Source organism: Citrus sinensis, chromosome 6 (assembly GCF_022201045.2).
Source record: "Citrus sinensis cultivar Valencia sweet orange chromosome 6, DVS_A1.0, whole genome shotgun sequence".
Taxonomy (NCBI): domain Eukaryota; kingdom Viridiplantae; phylum Streptophyta; class Magnoliopsida; order Sapindales; family Rutaceae; genus Citrus; species Citrus sinensis.
The window spans coordinates 22,856,753-22,881,902 of NC_068561.1; the positions used below are offsets into that span (position 1 = coordinate 22,856,753).

Here is a 25,150-nt window from a genome sequence, read left to right on the forward strand (position 1 = left end):
TTCTGACCATGAGTGCAAAGGATTAGGATTATCTGCTGATTATATTCTGAACAAATTAATTAATTGTTGATTAGTTGTTAATAAATAAAAATAAATAAAAGAAGTTAAATTTTACTAATACATTAGTATTAAAAGACACATGACAGAAAATTTGTTAATAAATAAAAATAAATAAAAAAAGTTAAATTTTACTAATACATTAGTACTAAAAGACACATGACAGAAAATTTTTAAAAGATTAGTATACCTCATATAAGGAGAGGATGCTGTTCAGAGTGGAAACGCCCCACATGCAATTCTGCTTGGTACTCTCCAGCTAGGCTCATATGCAAATGGACCCACTTGATAGTGGGCTCCATGTATAACAAGTGGCGACATCCGGCCGTCATTTGGGCCACAGCAGGGACTGGGTTCACCAAAGGTCCATTGCTGGATCTGAATTCCTGCAAAAAGTTGAATTGTGACATTTATTTACTGTTTTATTGTCTAACAAACATCTACTTTTGGCATTTGGTTTTGGCAATCTTGTTCCCTCTTTTAATATAATTTCTGTAGCAAATTTCCCTTTTCTTAACACCTTGGATTAAAATTCTTCATGATTCCCAAATCCGGGAATAAACTGTTGAAAAAGCTAAAAGAAAATAAAGCCGATGCACCAAAAGCAAAAGCAAAGTGATGAACCATCATCCCAACACATTAATTAATGCTTTATTTCACACAAAGGTTCTCAAGTCGCCATCACAATCCCTAATTTGATCCATTTCCCTCCCTTTTTCCACCCAACTTTATCTTTCTTCTTAGCCTTTTAATGATGCCTGCCACTGTTTGACACCTAATTTTCATCATTCTCCCCTCTTGCTTTCATTCATATATAGAATCCCAAGTTTCCTTAATAAAAATATAATCTATAGTTTACGTTAACATTTATGCAGAAAAAAATTAGAAGAAAAACATTGTAATCAAAGAAAGCAATGAGGTAAAAGAGAGAGTGGGGATAGCAAAATTACCTGCAAACCCATAAATTTATTTGTAGAAATTTTTTCACTACGGATAATTTACTAGTTGTGGACGAGTTTGATATTTTAAATTTAAACTGGTTGCGGATTGTGGGTAAGTTTGAAATTGAGAAAAATCTAGCGAATATTCGAGCAAATATCTGTTGACCCACATTCTTTTTTAAAATTATTTATATTTTGAATTTTAATCATAAAATCTTAAATTTTTTTAATCATATATATATATATATATATATATATATATATATTTATCACTCATTTTCCTAATTACTAAACATAACATAACTCATTGCAGCTGCATGCCCTTCTCCTTCCAGACACATACACACAGATATATAATTTTTAATTTTAATATTAGTGATATTTTATTTTAATTTAATTAATTTTACTTATTTGGTAATTTATATTTTGGCGGTAATTACGATGGAACAGTTCTAATGTAGAGTGTTGATAATGATTGTCAGATCATAACAATAAATGCAAATTTATTACTTATTTTTATAATCATATGGTTATCATCAATACTTTATCATGGAGCAATTCCAACCTAAGCGAATCCTTAAATTTTTTACAAATATAAGTTTAACAACGACAAACCCACGAGTTGTACCAATTGTCATCCATAAGAGAGAGCATGGTTTAATTTTTTTAAAAAGCTCAAACAATCCAAAAGAAAAAAAACAACTGGATGTGAGTTGGAATTATTCATGTGGCTGTACTTTATTACGGGTGCATTGTAGATTTTATTTAAAAATTTAAAAACAAAAATGATATAATATAAGTCGCACAAAGCTAAAATGTAAGAGCGTCTGTCTTGCATTGCTATTGCAGGTGGGCCATTTCGATATTATAAATATCATGGCCCCTCGAGCCATTTTGGTAGGCCACAGTCACTCCTTTGCGCATGGAGTGACCTTAATCAATTTTGGTGGACCAAATTGGCAAAACCGCAAAAGGGATAGGTGGGTTGCAAATTCTGACTGTGAATCAGTTAAAATATTTGACAAAAGTAACAAAGCACTCGCCTCCATTTTAGAATTTTAGCAGCATGTTAAGTCATTTTAATCAACACATATTTTTCTAATAAAATGTTCAGACGACGTGTTTCAAGTTTTTAAAACCTACACGGGAAATAATTTTACAGTTAAAAGTATAATGTATAATACAACATTCTAAGAAGAATCTCGGCTTTTGTTACTTTGTCACCTTTTGAAAGCTTTCTTCTTTTATTGTTGCTTCTGTTTCATATTTCTCTGTGCTCTCTCCCCCATTCTCTTTCTTTCATTGTGTGTAAATAACGAGAAAACTAGGCAACAAATACATGGCTGCAAACAAGTTTGCAACTATGTTGCACAAAAGCACCAACAAAATCACTGCAATTCTAGTGTACGCAGTTCTTGAATGGATTTTGATCATTTTCCTTTTACTCAACTCTTTGTTCACTTACTTGATCACAAAATATGCCAACTACTTTGGCCTTAAACCACCCTGCTTATGGTGTTCTAGAGTTGATCATATCTTGGAGCCTGGAAAGAACACAAAATCTTACAGAGATCTTGTATGTCACACACATGCAACTGAGATTTCAAAGCTGAGTTATTGTTCGAGTCATCAAAGATTGGCTGAAACAGAAAATATGTGCATGGAATGCTTGGCTTCTCGGGAGCAGCAGAACGAGGAATCTATTGGTATGACAAGAAGGATAGCTTTCATTTCATGGGTGAGTTCACACAAACCTGAAAAGGGTGATCAAGATTTCAGATGTTATTGCTGTAATGAGAGCTTGAACAGCGAAGCTTATCCTCCTTACTTGCTTTTCAAGTCATCTTGGGGTGCTTTGGACTACAGCAAGGAAGGTAGGTTGATTATAGAAGCAAGAGATGACGACGACAATGGAGGTGAGTCCAAAGAGCAAAGACTATCAAGTCATAATGGAAAAGATGCTGCAGAAGAGTTTCAGGTAATTTCGGATATTGATAGCTTTGGCCTCACGGAAGTTGCAGAGGAAAACTGTTCAAGGTCTGTATCAAACTTGCAATATGAAGAAAAAGAAGCTTATGAAGGTGAGGACACAGGTAAAAACTCCGTTCGTAGTTCTTGTGATGATACAATAATTCCATGCTGTTCTGAAGAGGATGATTCACTTGAAATTATCAACCTGGCTTCAGAAAGAAATGTTGATTTTGGTTTTACTCGCGTAATTCCCCTTGGATTGATTGATTCATTAACCATTGAGAATAAAGGATCTTGCAATCTAGAAGAGGAACTGCTGAAAACACAAGATCATGGAAATGAAACTTTTCATCCCGCAATACACATTGAAACACAAGTCAATGTCTTACGGCAGGCACAATTAAATGGAATCGATGAGGGTACAACAGAGAAGACAGGGTACGAGAAACTTGAAAGACTGGTGAAGATTGGAGTGGATGAAATTGAGAATTCTCCAGTTCTAATGGCTGAAGAGTTCAAACAAGTTCTTAATAATCAAGTAGATAAAATTTTATCCGTTGATGAAGTTGGAGCAGAAACAATGAATGAACAAAATAGGCCTACAGGTAGACATAAATAATTAAATATTACTATAACTTATATTATCCATTAGCATTAAATCCCCATGTGCATCTCTTGCATTACTAATTTCGTTATTTAACGTGACTCATCCAGAAGAAACAAATGGATCTAACTTACGCGTGGATCAAACCAAATCCAAGACTTTGGAAAGCCCGGAAGCAGCTGATGATGCAGATGGACAGATTCAAGCTGGGGAACCAATTTCTTCATTGCCATGCCTACAAGAAGATCAGTCTTCTGAGGACAACAATGATGCTGAAGTTGTTAACACCTCTGAGTCAAATATGGTTCAGAATGATCATGGTAAGCATCAAAGCTGTATCTTTTTTTTCCCTCCATAATGAAGTAATCAATTCTACGGATGAAATTTGCAGATAAGAATCTAACTCTAGTTTGATTTTTTACTAGATAAAAAGCAGGAAGAAACAGGTCTCACAGGGGAAAAACTGAATTTGGTTGGTGAGAATCAAGAAGGGATCCTATCCACACATTCGGAACCGAATGAAGTAGAGGAGGAAAAATTTCCTGACACCCCAACTTCTCTCGACAGTTTCAACTACTTGCACAAGAAACTACTATTATTCGAGAAAAGAGAATTGGGAACAGAGGAGTCTTTAGATGGAAGTGTAGTAAGTGAGATGGAATGTGGTGATCCTATCTTAACCATTGAGAAGATGAAATCAGCTTTAAGAGCTGAAAGAAAAGCCTTTAGTGCTTTATATTCAGAACTGGAGGAAGAAAGGAGTGCTTCAGCAGTTGCCGCTAATCAGACAATGGCTATGATAACTAGGCTTCAAGAGGAGAAGGCAGCAATGCAAATGGAAGCTTTGCAGTACCAGAGGATGATGGAAGAACAGGCTGAATATGATCAGGAAGCCTTGCAACTTCTGAATGAGCTCATGGTCAAGAGGGAGAAGGAGAAGCAGGAACTTGAGAAAGAATTGGAGATATATCGCATGAAGGTTTTGGATTGTGAGAAAAAAGAGAAGATAATGGTGATGATGAGAAGCATTAATGGAAGCATAAGAAGTGGAAATTCTTCTGCTTCTTGCAGCAATTCAGAGGATATTGATGACCAATCTATTGATCTTAATCGTGAACCAAGGGATGATGAAGATAGTAGCTTCTGTGGCCACCATGAAAGTAGTAGTGACAACTCTCCAGCTGATGGCGTTCTAAATCTGGAGGAAATGGCCCTAGATTGTGTTAAGCATGTGACAACTCTTGATGAATCATTGACAGAATTTGAGGAAGAGAGGCTTTCCATTCTAGATCAGCTAAAGGCGTTGGAGGAGAAGCTAATCACAATAGGTGATGATCAATTCATTGAGGATTTAAAAGCATTAGAGCAGTCCTCAAAGGTTAGTTTCGATGAGAATCATGATTCTAGCAATCAAGTAGGAAATGTTATCTCAAATGGTTCTGCAAAGGATAGGCCTAATCTTGAGAGAATGTCTATGGCTTCCATGGCAAAGAGTCTCCTTCCACTTTTGGATGCAGCCGATAATGAAAGAGAACAAGGTTTGATATATGAACAAGAAGTGGAATTTGATTCTGTTGAAGCGAACAACTCTTCAGTTTCCATGCTTGATCCTGATGGCAAAAGACTAGCCATTGAAGAGGAGGTTGATCATGTTTACCAGAGACTACAAGCTCTTGAAGCAGATAGGGAGTTCCTGAAGCATTGTATGAGCTCCATAAAGAAAGGAGACAAAGGGATGGATCTTCTCCAAGAGATTTTGCAACATCTTCGTGATCTAAGAGATGTTGAACTCCGCGTAAGGAACATGAACGATGATAATCTGGAGTGAACTTATAGAGAATAACAATGCAAGCTAAGACAAGAGGTAACTTTACAGGAATTTTCGTTTTTATATATTCATTTCAGTCTTATCATAGAGTGATTGAATTGATATTAACAAATTATTCGACAAATGCAGACTGCTTTTCTCAGGAAGAGAAGGATGGCATTGTAGATATAAATGATATGAGAACTCAGCATTGAGCCAGCTGGCTAAAAATGCTCTTGCAGTTCTATGTTTTCTGCAGAAAGCCAGGAGATCCCTTGATGGAGAGTTGATCCTGGTCTGGTTTCATTAGATTATTGAATGTCATGCAGACTAAAAACAAAAAGGTTTGCTAAAACCTCGAAGTTGTCTTTCAGGCTTTCTACAGAATGATGTAAAGCCTGAATTTTTCAGAGTTTCCCACCTCACTGCCTTTTTCATGGCAAAGGTGAGAGATGATTGGGAGTGTGTCTACAAAATGTGAAAGTTTATACAGCTAGGGTGAAGTGGGGCTCAAGTTAAGTCCTTTTTCAATTACATTTCATTTGAGAAAGTACCGGGAAAGGTTTAAGGGGAAGAAGAATGGATAGTTCTTGTTCCCCTGGTTTTCGATTACTGAATAGGTTTCCACTATCTGGAAACACTCAATTCAGAATCAATGTTCATTGTGCTTGTCATCAAATTTCCATTAGTAGGCTTCATATAATAGGAGAATGAGTCTCAATTAGGTGTCTATGAGTCCAGTAATATTTTTGTATGTGATAAACCTGAGTATATTTGCAGACATTCTAATATGAAAATTTTATCGTCCCAACCAAACCTTCCATATAAAACTCGACAAAGGCATATCCTACCAAACTGGAATAATGTACTCGAAATTGAATTTTACTTTAAATTTAGTGTTCCATAAAGAAGCCTTGTAAATTTATAGTGCCAGGTCTAATAAAAATGTAGACACAGATTTTGCCGAAAAATAGTAGAAAAATCTATACATCTGATGTTTTTATATTGATGTGCAGGGAAGCCAAGAATTTTACCAGAATAAACTTAGCAGAATAGACTTATCAGGACACAAGATATTTAGTAAAATGGGTATTAATATTGATGAAATGCTTCTACAAATATTAGAAACTTAGCTGATCATCTGATATAAGACATGCATCATCATCATATACTCATCAACTTGTTATATCACTTATATTTACTGTAAACGTGAAATTCATTTAAGGTCCATAGAGCAATAAATCACCCAAAAGGAAAGTCAACACTAAATTACATAAAAATGGAAAAAAATGGTATTATTCCCATGCCTCTATAAAATATAATATTTACTCAGCTGAGAACTCAAACAACATGGTCTGTTTATACTTTTCGCCTGGTTGAACAACAATCGAAGGAAAATTTGATTGGTTAATGGCGTTCGGAAACCCCTGTGTCTCCAAGCATAACCCCGAATGCTTTTCATAAACAGCCCCTTCTTTCCCAGCGACACCGTTCACATAATTCGCTGTGTAAAACTGCATGCCGGGTGCATCTGTCCATAAGTCCAAAACCCTGGAACCAGATGGGTCCTTAACCTTAGCTGCGTGTTTCAAGCCTATTTTCTCCTCCCCACAGTCAAGCACATAGTTGTGGTCATATCCTAAGCCAGGGACATCAGTGATAGAGTTGCCGATTTTCTTTTCTGAAGTGAAGTCAAAAGCAGTGCCTTTAACTGGCAAGAATTCACCGGTTGGAATAGAATTCTGATCTACAGGGGTAATCTGAGATCCCCATATCTGAAGTGAATGATCAAGCACGTCCCCTGAGTTGTGCCCCGCTAAATTCCAGTATGTGTGTTGTGCTAAGTTAATTGGTGTAGCCTTATTCTTAGGCACTGCTTCCATGTCTAGTCTCATTGTTTTGCTCGAAGTAAGTGCATAAGTAGCAGTTGCAGTAACATCTCCAGGGTACCCTGCATTCAGGATTCAATCAAAATATAATCTCGAGAAAATGCGAAGCATAACAACAAGAATGTGATTAAGAGCAAACAAACCTTCTTCTCCATCGCGACTTTGATACTTGAAGGTAATTGATGGATGATCACCATCTTTATGGTCCACAACCTCCCATAACACTTTATCAAATCCCTTATTACCACCTAACGAGACAATAATAATCAAGAATAATGTACACTCATTAATGAACTTTTTGTGTAGAATCTTATGTTAGCATTTACCATGTAGACTGTTTGGTCCATTGTTGGCAGGCAAAGTGTAATGCACTCCATTGAGTGCAAATTTCCCATCCCTAATTCTGTTTGCAACTCTCCCCACAATGCAACCAAAGTAAGGTGAATTGTCTTTCTGCTCGGAACAAATCCCAATAAGTTACTTTTGATGACAGAGAACAGTGTTGCGAAGAATTAATCATCAACAAGCATAAACCAATTCAACAAAGCTTAATAAGCAACTGCTATGAGATTACTTAAATGACCAGCAAAGACCCTCAATTTCCCAATGTTCACTGTGGTCCATTTGTCCATTAATTTTTCTCAGTCAGTAAAAATTATATCATTTCTAGTCATTAATAACAAATCCGTTGTAGTCTAGTCGGTTAGGATATTCGGCTCTCACCCGAAAGACCCGGGTTCGATTCCCGGCAACGGAAATACTTTATTTTATTTTCCTTTCTGTGGAACTGTCGTGATATTTATATTTATAGTCTAGTATTTTTAAATATATATTTTAAATCACAAACTCACCATATAGGATTCGATGGAGTCGAAACCAAGAACAATATCAGCCACATTCCCTTTAAAATCCAACATCAAAATCAGCGTAAATAAAATATAAATTTGTATATATATGAAAAAGGATTAAAAAAAAAAAAACGGAAGACCGTGTCTGTCGGGGACGAAAAGATGAGTAACGATGGCGCCATAGTTAGTGATCTTGATACGTATACTTCCATTGTTAAGTTCAAACAGTTCTGGTTTTGGCTGCTCCCCCATTGGCCTCTGCTTTCTCGTATATACGTATAAGAAAAAGAAAAAGAAAAAGCTCAGAATATTACATTGATCGAAGCCAAGGATTATAAGGAGATTTGTTATTTTTGGGAGATTATAGTTATAATTTTACGGGCAACGTAAAAGAAGAGGAATCAGATTTTAAGCTTTTGTGGATGGATTTGGATAAATATTAGCTAAAAGCAAATGATTCAGCCACCTGTCCACTCTTAATTGAGCCTTAATCTTAACAACTGGGGCCACACATCCATTATGAGGTTAGTGTTCATTTAGTCCCTGTATTTTTAAAAGAGTAATGATACAGCCACAAACTCTTGTACAAACTTATTTTGTACAAACTGATGTGGCATTATAAGATTGGTTGAATTAAATATCACTTGGCCCACATGATTTGTTTTTATTAATTTATATTTTCATTCAACCAATGAATTAATGCCACGTCAATTTGTACAAAATAAGTTTGTACGAGAGTTTGTAGCTGTATCATTACTCTTTTTAAAAACACCTCAAAACGTCCCTGTTATTAAATATTGACACTTATGTCATTATTTTTTATTTTTTTTTAACTTGCTTTTACACTATTATATTTTTACAATAATGTTTCTTTTTTGGATATTAATAAAAAATTAAATTATCAAATTAAACTCAAAAATAAAATAAAAACAAAAAAATATATATATTAATTTTTATGGAAGCTCACGTATGTCTAAAAAATTAATATCGTAAAAAATTACATTATCAATTTTTTTAGAAAAATTAATATTTTAACTCAAGAGTGTGTTCCATAAAAATTAATATATATTATTTTATTTTATTTTATTTTTTGGTGTTAAACTGGTAATTTTTTTTTCTTTTTAATAATGTCTAAAAAAATTATTATAATAGGGTTATTTTTTCTTTTTAATAATGTCTAAAAAATTATTATAATAGGACAATATTATAAAAATAAGTTAAAAGGAACAAAAGATAATGGCAAAAGTGTCAATAATTTAATGGTAGGGATGATTTGAGGTATTTTTAAAAATATAAGGATTAAACGGGTACTAACTTCAAAATATAAGGACTAAACGAGCTTTTACCCACATTGTTTCGATAAATAAATTAATATATTTGCGTTTTTTATAGCTAAACAAACTTTTAGTAAACTATACTGATAATTGTGTTGGATCGCCATAAAATAGGATTAAATTCCATAATCAATTGGGACACCTTTCATGTTATTAAAAGCTTATAAAATAAATAAAAAAAAGACCTAATCTTACATGTTATTTAATTTGAAGATTCTCAATTTAAAAAAAAAAAAAACGTATGTTGGGGGAGTAGGGATGGCAAAAATCCCCACGGGGACGGGTACCCTCGGGGATTTTCCCCATTCGGGGAGGGTACGGGTATAATTTTATACCCAATTTTTTTTTCGGGGAGGGGACGGGGAAAATTTTTTACCCAATTTTTTATGCGGGGAGGGGACGGGGATGAGGTGGAATCCCCATCCCCTACCCATTTCCCCATTTTAATTTTTAATTTTATTTTTATTTTTAAAATTACTAATAAATAAATAACAAAATTATAAATATTGTTAAAAATAATAAATATCAAAATATTTATATTATTAAATGCTAATAGGTATCCTACATTAGCTCGAATTGCTAGAGATATTTTGACAATTCCAATTACAACAGTTGCTTCTGAATCAGCTTTTAGCATCGGTGGTAGAGTTGTGAGCCCACACCGTAACAAACTTCATCCAAGCACATTGGAGGCCTTAATGTGCTGTCAAAGTTGGTTACGAGCTTACAATAACAGTATGAGTTTATTTTACATTGTGATTATATTATACAGTTATTAATATTTGCACTTATAAGTTACTTTACTTATATTATTTTCATTGTTTTATAATTATTTTAATAATTTATATTTTGAATGTGACTTTGTAATGGATCAATATTAATGTAAGATATATTTTGAACTTTATTTTTATCTGAATTTTTTATTTTAATATGATTAATTTAAAATCGAAAATAAAAATAATGTATTAGACTATTAGTTATTCGGGGACCGGGGACCCTCGGGGATCCCCTGTTATTATTCGGGGAGGGGATGGGGATTCTCTCAAGTAATTCTGACGGGGACGGGGAGGGGACGGGGACATATGCAAAATATCGGGGATGGGTATGGGGAGATTGGTCCCCTCCCCTCCCCTCCCCATTGCCATCCCTATGGGGGAGGGACCATATTTCCTTTTTTTTTTCCCCCCACTTTTACTTATTAATTCAATTTAATTACGTGTCAAGAGGGGACCATTAAACCCCACGACAAAAAACCTAATGAAAAGCTAACCTCATGCAATGGATAATCCCGTAATTTCAAACCACAAAAAAACTAATAATAAGCACTCGCCACGTCATCCATCCGGGTGAACCCATCATGACAAAACATGAACCGTCAGATCATCATCCACCGATTCACTTCCAGCCGTCTATTGCATCAGTTCAAGAGAATATGTCAGCCCCCTCTCATAAATCCCGTCTCTCAAAATCATTATCTTTTTGAGTTTTAATTCACGCAAACAAAAATCAACCGGTTTTCTGTTAGTTATTGAATTGAAGCTGGTCGTGACTCGGTGACCTGGTGACTCAGTGACATAGTGGACTCAGTGAGTGAATTTTTTTAATTTTTTTTTGAAAAGAAAAGAAAAATAATTGGCGTGAAAATCAGAAGAAACAATGGCAGCTGAAGAAATTAACAAGCTACCAACACTGCCTCCATATCCTCAGGTAAATCATAACTCTTCTAATTAACTAAAAATTTGAACTTTTAGCAGTTATTGATCTGAGTTGTTTTCATCTTGGTTAGTTTTAGTTTTTTTTTTCCCTTTTTTCTTTAATTCTGGCTACGGACTACTGAGAGAAAATAAAAATAAAAATTTGTTTTTAAAAAATGGAGAAAATTTTTATTGGTGTACATTGCTTGGATGTGAATACAAAGATGAGTTTTTATTTTTACTCTTTATCTTTGTTTTTATTTCACAGTTTTGTCTTAATTGAGCTATAATTCGAGTACTATGAGAATTATTGTCAATCTTTGATATGCAAAAATATTAGATGGGCAATTCTACATTTAAAAAGTTTTTTTTTTTTTGGCTTAGTGACAACTGACAAATGACTTTCAATTACTTAGCAAGTCTGTCTGTCTTTTTTTTTTTTTTTTTTTTTAAGAGATTTGTTGCAAATTCTGGGAGATGCCAATTTTATTTCAATTCCTATTTACATGTTTTAATCCATAATTAAGTTTTTCCCTCCTTCTAAAAAAGGATTCATCGACCTTCAAGTGCAGTGTAATTTAGCTGATGCAGTGTTTTAGATAGATGTTTGAATGGAACTGTGATACAGATTTTGTGTCAGCCAGGGAAAGCCTTGTTATTCATTGCTTCATTACTTCTTATTTTATGTTCTTCCCCTTAAATTTGTATAGTCTCAAAGGAAAGAAAAAAAAAAAAAAGAGTGGTTTTATTCCAGCTTATTTGGATTTATTTTCGCGGTTTTAGTTGTGTGTTCATTTTGTGTATACAGTTTCTAAATCACAGTTTTTATTTTCATGAACGAAAAACTCTCATTTGTTTTTCTATTGTGATTATGTTTGCATTTTGTTATTACATAGATGATTTTGTCAGCTATTGAAGCACTGAATGAGAGTAATGGCTCAAACAAGACATCAATATCGAAATACATTGAATCGAAATATGGGCACTTGCCAGCTGGGCACACAACACTCTTATCGCACCACCTAAACAGAATGAAGGAAACTGGGGAACTGGTGTTTTGGAAAAACAATTACATGAAACATGATCCTAATGCACCACCAAGGCGTGGCCGTGGCAGACCGCCCAAGCCAAAGGTTCCAATGCCAGGAGGCTCAGATTCGTCTCCAGCAAGGCCCAGGGGACGCCCACCAAAGGACCCCAGTGCTTCTCCGAAGCCAGTGAAACCTAAGGTTGCAACAGGGAGTGGGAAGCCAAGGGGACGTCCGAGAAAGATGGCAAGGCCCTCTGGTGGGATTAGTGGAACTGCTACAACTACAGCAACTGTGACAGGGACTGGAAGGGGTAGAGGTCGGCCTCCAAAGGTGAAGCCTCAATTCCACGAAATGAGTGTTGAACACTAGGACATCTCGCATTTAACGGCGGCGGCGGCGGCGGTTGCTTACTGCTTTGTTGTTTGCATGGTTGTAGAATTTGGTGACGTTGTTAGCTTCGTTATTGTTATTGTCTTGTAAGTGAAATGTAGAATTGGATGATGTAGTTGATATTGAGGCTTTGATTGGTTTCTTACTTGACGCAGAGGATGATTGATACTAATGATGGTTTGGGTTAATTCTGTCATTTTCGCTTAATGTTATTCAGCTTGAAACATTGACTTCATGAAACTGATTGTGACACTTGATTTTCTGGTCGAATTTTCAAGTTATTTAGCCTGAGATGACATTCATTGGGTCATTTTTCGTTACATCATTGACTTGGATTTTGGGATTTTGATCATGACACTCTGGCGTAAAAAGGTAATCAGACAAGAATTTATGATTATAATTGGTGAGGATGATTTGAATTTAATTGCATGCCATCAGCCAGGCCAGCAACAGCAGCAAGAACCTCGTACTGGGTTTGAGTTGGACAAGCCAATAGCAACCGACACTCCAAACTTTCACGGATCTTCTTTCTTTGTTTTGTGTACAGTCATCTTCAGTGCTCTTGCTCACCGATTACTTCAAGTGGGTCACACACTCGCACTCCCATCACAGTCAGACTTGGTGGGACTTGGGAGCAAGTGTTGGAAAACGAATGTGCATAATTTGAAATCATTCGCAGTATGGTTTTGAATAAATTGCTAAAGTTAATGCCCTCTCACATGAATAGTGAGTAGACCCACATCATTCACTATTTATGTGAGAGGGGTGTAAAGTAAATGCATGTAACTTAGTATTAGCCAAAGTGAATTCATGAATCATGTAGAATTTATAAAATTTATTGGATCAAAAGGTCGTAGCACTCGCGAGTTGCCACACGCAGGAATAGAGAGGGCGTGTGTTCGATTCCTCTCACGCAGACTCTGAAAATACTACTCTCTTAGTAAATTATGAATAGACATCTTCTTAATATTAATATTAATAGAGTAGACAAATTAATATATATGATCAAATATTTGAGTTGTGCCACAATCTCGTACTATGTTTGATTTAGATTGATTGCAATAGATATCTATGGGTGGTTCTAGTAGACAGCGGACCACACTTGCCATTTTTAATTTATCTCAGTCTAAGGCTCGTAAAGCAATCCTGTCATTGTTTTGCATGTGTAAGCAATGTCGTCAGTTAGCCGGAGTCAAAGCATCAAATATTTTAGAGTATCGTCTTTAATTCATTTTCTCCCCTTTTTCTTCTGGCCATTGAAAATAAGAGTTGCTTTACAAGTACAACAGCAGCTAATTATATAAATAAATATATATTCTCATTCTAGATATCCGCATTTATTTTAATGCGGGCATATATTTAAAACCGTACGATTTAAGAGTGCTGGTTACTGAATGAATTATAAAATCATACGATTTTAAAGAGTTAAAAACTAACTTTATGAAATTCTGCGATTTTAAAATGTGTTCGAATAAAAAATAAATGAGGACACCTACAGTAGGAATATATATATATATATATATATGATCAGACTACAGTGCAACTGTAGTACTGTACCATAATTACATTCAGCTGTTGAATGCACTTAGATTGATGGAGTCTACTGACATCCAACAGCTGAATATATATTGTAGGCAACAACTATTGAGTTCAACTTGACGTGACTTCAGGTATGTTGGAAGTGAGGAGATCTGGGTGATGCGCCTGACTTATCCAAGACCTGATAATTTGACTGCGTAAAGGTCATCAACAAAATCTTTTATTCTAAGTGATATAGATCCCATATCATTTAATTCGTAGCTCTTACTCCTAGGACTCATTAGACCTATCAAATAGCATGCCATGGCTGGTCGGACGCACCAGAAGTAGAAGAGTATGCTGAGGCGGTCTTACAACGGTGCGCCCCGTCTTCCTCCTTGGAAATAAGAATAAATGGGCCACCTTGTGATGGAAAAAATGCTTACGTGGACTGGGCATACTGTTCCAGCAAATCTATCAGCGATTCACTAATTTTTGCACCACTTCAATACCCTGCCCCAAGAAGATTTTTTATTGTGATTGAGGGAAACCGCACTTCACACCTATTCTGTTGTCATTTCCAAGTTATTTAACATCTTTTTTGGTTGTCATCGTCGAATAAAGTAATTAGTAATTGTTTGTTTCCATTCCACATAGAAACAAAGGCAACACAAGTTAAATTGTTGTAAGATACTAAGATCCAAACTCCGCAGACTTCCATTTCATTGCTTTGTTATTCAGTCACACTGCTGCTCCCCACCAAGATCGGAAAGGGGTCACTTGGCTCCTATTTATTTCTCAAAGACCAAAGCACTATGAAAAATATCTACTTTCTATTTTGTGTTTTCTTGTCAATGCAGAATTTTATCATCTACTGTAGATTTTAAAATATATTCAGGTTATTTATAATCACTCATAAATCATATACATTAATTAAGTTCAAACCTTTTTACATATTATACAAGTTTGAATTTAAAAATATTTGTTCTCTTATAATTAAAGCAATATCCACTATAAGTTTCTCTGTAAATTCAATAAAAAAGACAAAAGCAAAAAATTCAGCTTCGCTACGCTAATTTACAAGACTAACCAAAAGCTTCTGCTATTAGTAATAAATAGTGAGTGCTATTACCTGAGAAGAGACAACACCCGGACCTAAAATGTAGCCTGATTGCTTAGGTTGCTTTGACTTATCATGTTGGGGTTAAACCAAAATAGCAAAAGCAGTCTATAACTCCTCCACTTGGATTGTGAAGCCACAATGACATCGCTTCGTTGTTACAGAGTTCTCCTCATCAAAACTTTGATCCTCTATCAAATACACATGTTCATGCTCCTCTGATTGGGCGGGAGAAGGAGCATGCAATTTAGTGTCACCTTTATCTATTTGGTTTGGAGATTGCCAATCATTCTGACTACTGTCAACCCCAACATTTGAATTAGTTTTCTTCACGTTTTGGAAATTGCTGGATGATTGTGAAGTTGAATTGTTCCCATAGCAGTTGTTTAACCTTTGTCGAGTTACAATGGATGACAGAAGCTGATACCACCTAGAAGTAGCTTGTGCTTCCCTTCTTTTCTTCTCCTCAGCTTCTCTTTTCTCCTCTTCTTCTGCATATGCCTAGAACAAGTAATCAACATTTTTTTATTTTAAGATGGTCTTCTACTCAATGGCTTAGAACTCGGTAAAACACAGGATGATATCACTACTAGTTACGACTGCAGAAACCTTCTCAACACTAGGCATTTCATTGCAAAAAATAACGTAAGCCATATCTTGATACGATATATGTATGTATAATCATTTTCAGGTACAGATACCCACATTAGTCCGAACTAAAGAAGAATTATATTTGTATATAGATAGAGAGAGAGAGAGTATTGTATTCTATTAAGGGATCCAGCACTTTAACTAAAGTGCGGGATCCCAATTGGAGCCATTGGCTCATTGCTTTTTCATTTTAAAATCTGCTAATAATAGGGCCCACCCTGTGCAGATTTTAATCAAATGGCTCCAATTGAGATCCCGCACTTTAGTTAAAGTTCGGGATCCCTTAATTGAACATAACTCTGTGTGCGTATGTGTATATCTATACACACACAAAATACATAAATGCAACAACTATATCATGGTAAAAGTCTAAACTTTCAGTAATGAAGGGAAAAGTTATAAAACCATTCAATGGATTTCTCTTATTTGACTAACTCCTGAGCATTTAGTGAAGGTTTCAAATTTCACAAGAAAACATGCATTTCAAACACGAAGTCCAGATATATTTTACCTCTAGTATTGTATCCTTGAACTCGACACACACCACAATACCATCAAAGACAGGAGTAGAGCGACCATTTCTGAATTCAAAGCCAACCATGGCAGGTGCAGAATCAATTTCCAGTCTCTTGGCCACAGAATATACCCTTGGCAACCTTAAGTGTACTGTTCCTGGTGGAAGGCATTTCTCAGACCACACGTCAACTTGACCACGCTCATTCTAGAAATCAAAATAGAGGTCAGATTTCAGTGATAGTACAGCTGCCTATAGAACTTAAACAAGCAAACAAACAGGCATGAATCTTTGAAGTCTTACTGTTTTGTGGAAAATAATCAGGGCGTCGAGGAAGATTTTTCCAATTGTACTTGTATTATATTGAATATCTTTGCAGCCCTTAGAGGTTTTGACTGAGTGGCTTTCAAGCGGCTTTCTTTAGCTAGCTGCCCAAGTTCAGGGGGAGGTAGAGGGCTAAAAACAATTGATTTGGGCTTACGCACTCTATTTTTTTCCTTTTTTTAAAAAATAAAAATATTGAATATCTTTTTGTCTTGGCCTCCATGTTTCTCTGATTTTATACCAGCTTTCTCTACTTTTGAGGGCGAAAATTTAACCATGCAATTTATGTCCCATCTCACATATTTTATTTACTACAAAATAAATTACATTGTAATTCATGGAGGAGTAGTAGCAACTCACCCTTGGCACAATCCCATTAACAGCACTTGGGAGACGTAATGGTTCCAATTGCCACTTCCCATATAGTTCAATATTTCCTCTAGCATCAACCTCATCATAATCCTCAGGTTCAAAATCTTGTCCTCTGTTGGATTTTGAAGAATTTTTTATTACCTGAAGGAAATATATTAGTGTAAATGAAACCACAGTAAAACAATCAGCTATCATACACACTAATGCAAAAGTATCCCATCAGCCAGAGCAAACCTTCACAGGAACCTCAGTAGCTTTAACCTGTAATGCTTCCTGAAGCCACCTTTCTTTTGTCTTGAGTGTTTGGACACAACTCCTAGGATAAACGGCATGTCCAGAACAGAAACCCAGAATGGGACCCTTTGGATAAAGTATCTGATACTTATTAAGCCACCTTTCAATAACATATAATTGATGGTTTTTATAGGCCTGCAAAAGTAATATTTAATTACTGTTAGAACAACTTCTAGAACCATGCTAATTAAACAATATCAATTCACTGTTCCCTAAAACTAGATGAAAAACTACACCTGTTGATTGGTAGGCAGAGGCTCGGTTAGTGCCCTAGTTTCCAACTCCATATCCTCAAGAGAATTCCTGTCAGCAACAAAAGAATCCTTTGCAGAAGACTCTACATTAAGGTCTGAATCCCCAGACAAGCTGACATGATTAGGGAAACTATCTCGATACGGGTAATTGGATGTTTTCAATGCTTCAAGTGTATTGGAGGCATTAACATGTCTCATTTCCATTTGGGTCATACCTCCAGTTGCTCCCGACTCTAACTCCCTCAATGGAGCCAAAACTGCATCCCACCAAGCAGAATTAACTCGTTTTGACGCTATCCTGTACCACTTCATACAGTACCTGTAGAATGACATATCAGTAACTCCTCTTTCTAATGAGGAAAGAAATAGGTTGGCTATACATTTTAAGCTGCTCCATGGATATATTCTAATTAATAGTTTTTAAACTGAACAGCAAACTTCTAAAGGACACAAAGAGCAAACTGGGTAAAAATTATATAGAATGCCTAGGGGTATCAACATCATGTGAGAAATAATTATCAAATGTCCCTGAAATTTAAGTGGGGATCTAACATCGTCTTTGCAGCTAAGAGAGAGAATTTTCTTCCATACAGTTGATGGTGCCTGGAAGTTTTCTTCCATACAGTTCCAAAAATTAAGATCTGAACAGTAAGATTTATACCAGTATCACAGTAAAATGATGCATCCTAACTTAACTAATTCTTATTTTTTATATATATTAGAAACATGTTCATGAAAGTAGCAAACACAAACATTCTGTAGCTTCAGCGATTTATTATCACATCTCACTAAAGTCCCGATGTTGTTCTACACTTGCCAGTAAGCTAATGAGAAAGATAGCATTACTACAGATATGTTAGCTTCAAATTAAACATGCCCCCATCCACAAGGCTGGCAATGCACCTATAGTCAAGCAGTCGATTACTATTAAAGTTATGCTTAATTAGAAAACAACTGCAGATTATAATTTCAAACATGCAAAACAATTAAGTAATCATGGACAACGCATAACCTGCGGGTCACATCTTTAGCTCCACAACCAGCAAAAGCAACTATATATCTTAAAGATGTTTTGCATGCAGCTGCTGCAGCTTCTACCTTCTGCTCCCCATCGATGATTGCATTGGCAGCATCAACATGCACCCATTTTCCTGTCAAGTTCTCACCACTGCAGTATACTTCTGCCCAATACAGTGGAGCTCCTACTTTTCTTGATCCAACTGCTGTAGATATTCCCAGGCAAGAAGTTGAAGATTCTCCGCTTTCAATTTTTTTCAGTCTCTTAACTGGAAGGACAGTTGAGGAATTACTATTCAAGTCCTTCACATCTGAACATATGTTGCTTTTACTAGTGCCAACATTTGTTGCAGAAAGAGCCATTTCCAACTGCATCTCGAACTCAAGATCCCCTTTCCTTTTCAAAGCCTGAGATTTTTCCTTAGGATGGCATGCTTCAGAGATATCACTACATGCCATGGAAGATGATGGATCCAAATTTCTACTACTTAACTCACGGGAAACAGGAGATTTTTTAGATTGAGTGTTGTTGCTTTTTGGACTGCTATACTTATATTCAGGCGAACCCTTTGAAGAAGTTTCGCATACATTCTCCTTTTTGTCGCATGAAAATGATTTAACAGGAGATGCCAAAACCTCTTCTGGTTTGGCAACCATGAGTGTTGGAGCATTGAATATTCCCCCACCTACTCTGCTACTATCTTGATTTGAAGAAACATTTTTGTCAGCCTCAGGTTTCAAGGATGCAACATCCAAAATGGAGACAAATCTGAAAAATATCTCAATATAAGATTAAAAGTAACATAGCCTCTAAAAATAAAAAGAAAATAGCTTAACAGACTGTAAAGGATCAAAATAAAAGGAATTATAACAAAGGACCTCTTTCAAGGAATAAGTATCGTCTTGAAGGACTTATTCTTGAGAGAGAGAGAGAGAGTCAACGAAAAAAAAGATTAACAATAATTAAAAAAAATGTTTATTTATCAGCAAACATGCCATGCCTTTCACAATTTTAGTATAACCATACCGGGTTGTTAGCTTCAAAGCTCTAAACAATGCCACAGATAATGCTGCTATCTGCAAGAAAACTTATTTCTAATCAAATAAAAGAGTGCAAAACAGTAATATTCCTGAAATATTTAAGCAGACTGACAGAAAGGCAAAGCAAAAAGAAATTCGGTTTCCAACTCAGGTACAGAGACCAAGCGATGAATTAAACCCAATGGCGGACAAACCAAACTGAGATGAATAAAGAAAGAGACTCAAAAGTTTTCAACTAAGAAGGTATTAGGTTAATGAGTGGCAAACACAAAGTCTGCCAAGCAGTGCTCCAATTACTGATGGCTTTTGGTAACTTCACATATTTTTTCTCTCCATCCCACCTTTTTTTCGAATTACTATATTTGCAATGCATATATCACTTTGTTTCCCATTTCACTTTACATTGTGCATATACTAGCCTCCAAGGAATGATATTTATCATTTAGTAGAAGAGAAACTACGAAACAAAAAATAATCACAATAAAAATAACACAGCAAGAAATTAAACCAGTCCTGATAAAGGCCACCTTTTTTTATCACATCCAATACTATATCAAAAGTTATTAGTTGAAAAAAATCACTTTTTTTTCCCCAATAAAAAGAGAAGAAAACTACCTCCTCCGGAGTGCCTTCACGACTTTCAAGAGCATGGGCCAAAGCTGAATGAAATGATCTCCTGGTACTAACCGAGCTTCTAACATGAAAGTTGTCATGGAACTGCAAGTTTTACACAAAAACATCTAGAAGATGGTGCAATAAATCATGAAAATATAACCAAAGACAGCTGGTTCAGGGCAAGGATAGATATAGCCATACCCAACTGACAATAGGAGATAAGGCATTGGCTGTGAGTTTTGAGACTTCGGATATTTTCAACAAGTATGATGGCAGAAGAGAAAGTAGAGAAGCCTGCCGTGACAATAAAATTTCATAAGGAAAAAAAAAAATCTTTATCTTCTTCCATTTCAATGTAGGCAGCACATGCAACCACAGATGTATAGTGTTAAGAGAGAGAAAATAAAAAATTAAGAGAGAGAAAATGAAAAATCACTCTTTATCTTCTATTTCAATTTATGCTGTGTTTGCAACTGCACACGTAAGAAATTTTACAAATAACCGAGTATGACTTTTTCGGGGAAGCTATTGAAATGAAGTTTGTCATAAGCTCAAAGTATACCAAAATCAACCTGAATAAGAGGATCATCGCAAACAGAATCAATTAACCTGCCCCTTGCAAGTAAGCAGAGTAAATGAACCTTGTGCACGAGCTCAGCCAATTCCTGTAGCAAAAAGAAGAAACTCCCTGGTTCATTCCACAAAGCTGTAAAATTATACTACTGAAAAAATGACATCTCAGTCATGCCCAATGCTATCCAAAGAAGGGTGCTTGACCTTATCTTCTGCAGAAGCTCGGCGAACAGGCTTCTTTGTAACAGAATCAGCTGCATCAAATTCAATCGTGACGCCCTTAATGTCACTTTCTGGATGATTTTCTTTGGAACATGCAACAGGAATTGATCCATCTTCCCAATCTGAATCGTACATTTCCTCCCCACCATCCAAAACATTGTCCTGAAGTCTTCCCTCATCGAGCTCCCTTAACGTGTTTCCCATTGCATCTCTGCTACACCCATGAGCATCTACGTCACTCCAAGTAACTCTTTTATCCACCTCTTGTTTCCCACTTACTTTTAACACACTCGTAGTCTGAAAAGACAACAACAAAAAACAGAAAAATTAAAGTTATAAATCAAACAATTATTCCAGGGCATTTACTTCACAACCCCCAAAAATTTCTATACACAGAAACAAAAGAAAAAGAAATTGCCTTTAAATTCTAAACTAGCTTTAGGGAAACAACAAATCAAGCTCCTCAGAGGGCAAAAGAAATCGATACATCATGCGAAATTACAGAGCTAACCAATCAAATAACAATAATAATAAGAATAAGAATGAAACTTACCAAGCCAACAGCACAATCTTGTTTCTTACTACGTGATGAGCTACGAGCATTGACATGTCTAAGAAATTTACCAACTCCTTCTCGTGATGTCTCAGCAAGTGTTCCTAAAATATAGTACCAATTTCTGTTGAATTAAATTCATCAAGTTTGTTGCTTTGTGGACAATCATCTGGTTTTTTTTTTTTTTTTTAAAAGAAATGCTTTTAGAGAAAGTGAAACAAAACCAGTCTCATTGTGGCTACTTTCTGAATCACGCAGTGCCCCTCTAACTGTACTCTCCTTCCCTAATTAATTTATACCACAGTTTATCTTTCGGTAAATGAGAGGAAAAAAAATGTGGAAAAGCAAAAGGCAAATGAGAATTTTGGGGTTTTTAACGAAGTAAAGAGAAAAGAGAGTGACCTGAAGCTTGATCTTTCTGCGTCTTAGAATCTTGTCTGGTCCGCATTTTGTCGAATTAGAGGAGTCGCTCGCGCCTAAAACTGTTTACTGCTGTTGAGGGTTTTAATTTTGTAGTACATACTAGGAAGAGAATTATCACAAATCTCCCCCATTGTTTTCCAAATATCTCCTCAAGAGAATAACATTACATAAATGGTAAAATATCCCCTGTCAACCATGGTTAAACAACACATCAAGTAATTTGAGCAAAATGACCTAACAATTATTGAGGAAACGTAATTAACTGTAGAACAATCAAATACACAAAGTCAAAGCTACATATGTAAATCACAAATTTGACCACAAATCTTCAATCTTTTAATTAAATTAAATAATAATAAAACAAATATGTTGTTTCATTAAATTAAAAGAAAAGCATTGAGTAAGAATTATCTAAGCATATTAAAATAGCATAACTGATCTTATAATCTACAATTTCAGCACTTTTAAGTAATCATTTGTAATAATAGATTAACCAAAATCAGCATAATAAAAGTAAAATATGACAATGTATTTTTTTTTTATATTTTAAGTTTTTATTAACAAATTTTAAAGAAGCCAAGTACACATACCATATTCATTTTATTGTAATTTCCGATGTACTAAGACACAAGTCAAAGTCATTATTTTTCTATTAAAGTATTGAAAATCCACTACCCTCTCAAACACAATAAATAATAGTAATGCCACTCTTATCTATACTTTGTAATAGGAAGTTGTAGTTAACATTTCGAAGGGTCTCTAAAGTGAATGTTCACATCTAATCATGTTATAAATTGCTTTCATATAAAGTTACCGAAATGCTATTGACTCTCTTGCATGTAAATAAACAGTGGATTAACAACTGGGGAGGGGTTTGCTTATAGATATATTTTTGTTCTCTAAATGAAATTTTGGCAAAATCTAAAGGAGGTATGTGATAATGTTCATTCTAATAGCATGTTAAGGGTTCAAGAATTGTTGGGTAAGGCAAGAAAGAGGATATGTCGGATGCTTCTTTGGCTTCCCAACTTCAGAGCATATAACAGCCAGCAACAGGTATCTCCCTCTCTCTCTGTCCATAAACATACACCTATTAATAAGTTATTTGAAAAGTTCAAATGGGTTTTGGTCTGCCTATTGAATTGATAAAAGCAATTCTTTCTATCTGTTTCATTTCTCCAGAAAACTTATCTCTTTTCTGGGCAGATAAATGTCGAATTTTTGTGTGAATTCAAGTTCATCCTTCACGGCGGAATTGTATTTGTGTTTTGAAGTCGCTCATTATGAAATCGATAACATCAGCATACATCAATTAGGTGAAGTTGTATTATTGTCCAATTATTGCTATTATATAATTACCTCGGATTTGGAAGTTAATTTCCGATTTTGTTTTCTGTATGACAACCAGATGTTCTTCTGCAATAATTCTTAGTATCATTCTCTTTGGCACATGCTTTCTGCAAGATGAATATTCTCATTGATAAGTGTTTCTTTTTTCGGCTCAGATGCTTTCGGACTACATAATATGAGCAACTGAGTTGTACTAGTAGAGTTTCGAGAGGGATATGGCGTTGAAACCATTGGTCTCAAAATGTACTTTACCACACCTATACCCAACCTTCATGTGCTATCAGCAACCGGCCTTTCGCTCCAAAGGGATGCCTCAGAATGTCCTCCAATGTAATATCAGTCGACGAATAGGAGTTATAGCAGTAACGGCATCAACAATGTTGGCAAGGGAAGCAATTTTCAGAGAAGATATTGCCAATGCCTTTGAATTTAGAATGGTGGCTCCTGGTCAGACTGTTGAACAGGCAGAAAGTGGAATTAGATATCATGCACAATCTTTATTGCATGTAAAAGCTCTGTTAGAATCAGAGTCATGGAGTGAAGTACAGAAGGCATTACGAGCAAGCTCGGCTTCCTTGAAACAGGATATTTATACCTTAATCAACAACAAACCAGCCACTGAGAGGCCTCAGCTGCGAAAGCTTTATTCTGACCTCTTCAACGGTGTCACCAAAGTAAGATGTTTGCTTTCATTTGTCTGTCCTTGCATGCCATTGCTATGTGCCAATCCAGTGCTCTAGTTTTGGGTTCCCAGAAGCTTAAGATAAGATTCACTGCAACACTAGTCTAACACATTTTTTACATGCCCTGTTTTCCTTTCAAGAAAGGTTAGATAGAAGCATGCTTATAAAGGATGATACTTAATCAAGTATATCAGGAAATTGATGATCTGTTTTCACTGGAATGGTTTTCTGAATCGTTATTTCCAGGTGATAATGCCATACCCCTATGGGTTTAGTTCTCTACGTTGCTTCCATATCCCCACCAAAATAGTTAATTCTATCCCAGTTACCGTTAAAGCTTAATTGTGAGAAGATGAACCAAATGATCACATTCAAACGCGCAATCTGAAAACCAGTCACTGGTGACGGTTAAAAGTCCATTGCTTATAGTTTTTACGTTTACCGATGACACTTCTGGATATTTTCTTTATGTTAATTATCACTTTCGCTGATCTCGTTTACATTGTGTGCTGTTAATCTTTGCAAATTGACGGTTATGTTGGTGACCATTGCAGCTCGATTACGCAGCAAGAGATAAAGACGTATCGCGAGTTCATCAGTGCTATGAGAATGTTGTTGTCGCCCTTGATAGCATTTTATCTAGATTATAATTGACAACTGGTTCCTTTCCCCCCCCCCCCCCCCCCCCCCCCCCCTTGATTTGGGACTTTTTGGCCAGAAGTGAAATGAATTTCATTGGCTGTTGCTCTTACTGATAAGGCGTTGGAGGGAAAAAAAAAAAAAAAACTTATTTTAGATGTTGCCTTATTGCATTCCATTGATGCATTTTGCACATGTTATTATGTCAACTCAGTGACCCATCGTCTCGTTCGGTTCATTATCATATCCACCGAGGGCAGCCGGTTTCAATGAACAAAAATAGATGACAAACAATATGGCCTAATTTTTAAGTTCGAACTATTTGTAATCACCTTCCTAATTCCTACTTCCTAGCTGGGGCACAGCAAAATTGTCGAAGCCTTGCAAAGTCCAACATGTTGAGTCAAGAGAGACGAACAAG

At 35.7% G+C, this 25,150-nt stretch overlaps 5 protein-coding genes and 1 non-coding gene across 13 annotated transcripts; 4 read left to right on the top strand and 2 right to left on the bottom strand.

Annotated features, from left to right (window-relative positions):
* The first annotated feature begins 2,120 nt into the window (after nt 1-2,120).
* LOC102619124 (myosin-binding protein 3) lies at nt 2,121-6,177 on the top strand. Its single transcript, XM_006482030.4, has 4 exons — nt 2,121-3,574; nt 3,684-3,893; nt 3,999-5,437; nt 5,531-6,177. Exons 1-3 carry the CDS (start codon nt 2,338-2,340, stop codon nt 5,399-5,401), a joined length of 2,850 nt encoding a protein of 949 aa, XP_006482093.1. The 5' UTR covers nt 2,121-2,337; the 3' UTR covers nt 5,402-5,437; nt 5,531-6,177.
* A 393-nt stretch (nt 6,178-6,570) lies between these two features.
* LOC102619412 (uncharacterized) lies at nt 6,571-8,509 on the bottom strand. The gene is made up of 5 exons (XM_006482031.4): nt 8,258-8,509; nt 8,121-8,170; nt 7,596-7,722; nt 7,413-7,517; nt 6,571-7,331 (listed from the first exon to the last, which is right to left on the bottom strand). Exons 1-5 carry the CDS (start codon nt 8,367-8,369, stop codon nt 6,706-6,708), a joined length of 1,020 nt encoding a protein of 339 aa, XP_006482094.1. The 5' UTR covers nt 8,370-8,509; the 3' UTR covers nt 6,571-6,705.
* TRNAE-CUC (transfer RNA glutamic acid (anticodon CUC)) lies at nt 7,954-8,026 on the top strand. Its single transcript has one exon. It is a non-coding gene; the product is annotated as a tRNA-Glu (tRNA).
* Nucleotides 8,510-10,893: 2,384 nt separating the features above from the next.
* Nucleotides 10,894-12,754, top strand: LOC102619719 (HMG-Y-related protein B-like). The gene is made up of 2 exons (XM_006482032.4): nt 10,894-11,158; nt 12,042-12,754. Exons 1-2 carry the CDS (start codon nt 11,108-11,110, stop codon nt 12,543-12,545), a joined length of 555 nt encoding a protein of 184 aa, XP_006482095.1. The 5' UTR covers nt 10,894-11,107; the 3' UTR covers nt 12,546-12,754.
* Nucleotides 12,755-15,049: 2,295 nt separating this feature from the next.
* LOC102619998 (DNA repair protein RAD4) lies at nt 15,050-22,169 on the bottom strand. Of its 4 annotated transcripts, none has more exons than XM_052443672.1 (14): nt 22,037-22,162; nt 21,877-21,918; nt 21,635-21,738; nt 21,064-21,378; nt 20,859-20,951; nt 20,488-20,580; nt 20,287-20,388; nt 19,658-19,707; nt 18,626-19,399; nt 17,596-17,932; nt 17,300-17,494; nt 17,054-17,206; nt 16,367-16,576; nt 15,050-15,705 (listed from the first exon to the last, which is right to left on the bottom strand). In XM_052443672.1, the coding sequence occupies exons 1-14, from the start codon at nt 22,080-22,082 to the stop codon at nt 15,313-15,315; spliced, it is 2,907 nt and encodes a 968-aa protein (XP_052299632.1). In that variant the 5' UTR covers nt 22,083-22,162; the 3' UTR covers nt 15,050-15,312. The 4 variants fall into 4 exon arrangements, with proteins under 4 accessions (XP_052299632.1, XP_006482096.1, XP_024955938.1 ...); XM_006482033.4 differs by having other exon boundaries at nt 21,859-21,918; nt 22,037-22,160; XM_052443673.1 differs by lacking the exon at nt 15,050-15,705 and adding an exon at nt 16,673-16,797 and having other exon boundaries at nt 16,428-16,576; nt 21,859-21,918; nt 22,037-22,169.
* An 813-nt stretch (nt 22,170-22,982) lies between these two features.
* Nucleotides 22,983-25,026, top strand: LOC102620573 (psbQ-like protein 3, chloroplastic). 5 transcript variants are annotated; one of them, XM_052443674.1, is made up of 4 exons: nt 23,013-23,113; nt 23,264-23,378; nt 23,563-24,081; nt 24,645-25,026. In XM_052443674.1, the coding sequence occupies exons 3-4, from the start codon at nt 23,623-23,625 to the stop codon at nt 24,738-24,740; spliced, it is 555 nt and encodes a 184-aa protein (XP_052299634.1). In that variant the 5' UTR covers nt 23,013-23,113; nt 23,264-23,378; nt 23,563-23,622; the 3' UTR covers nt 24,741-25,026. The 5 variants fall into 5 exon arrangements, with proteins under 5 accessions (XP_006482102.1, XP_052299634.1, XP_006482099.1 ...); XM_006482036.4 differs by having other exon boundaries at nt 23,264-23,373; nt 24,645-25,024; XM_052443675.1 differs by having other exon boundaries at nt 23,034-23,113; nt 23,240-23,378.
* The last annotated feature ends 124 nt before the right edge of the window (nt 25,027-25,150 follow it).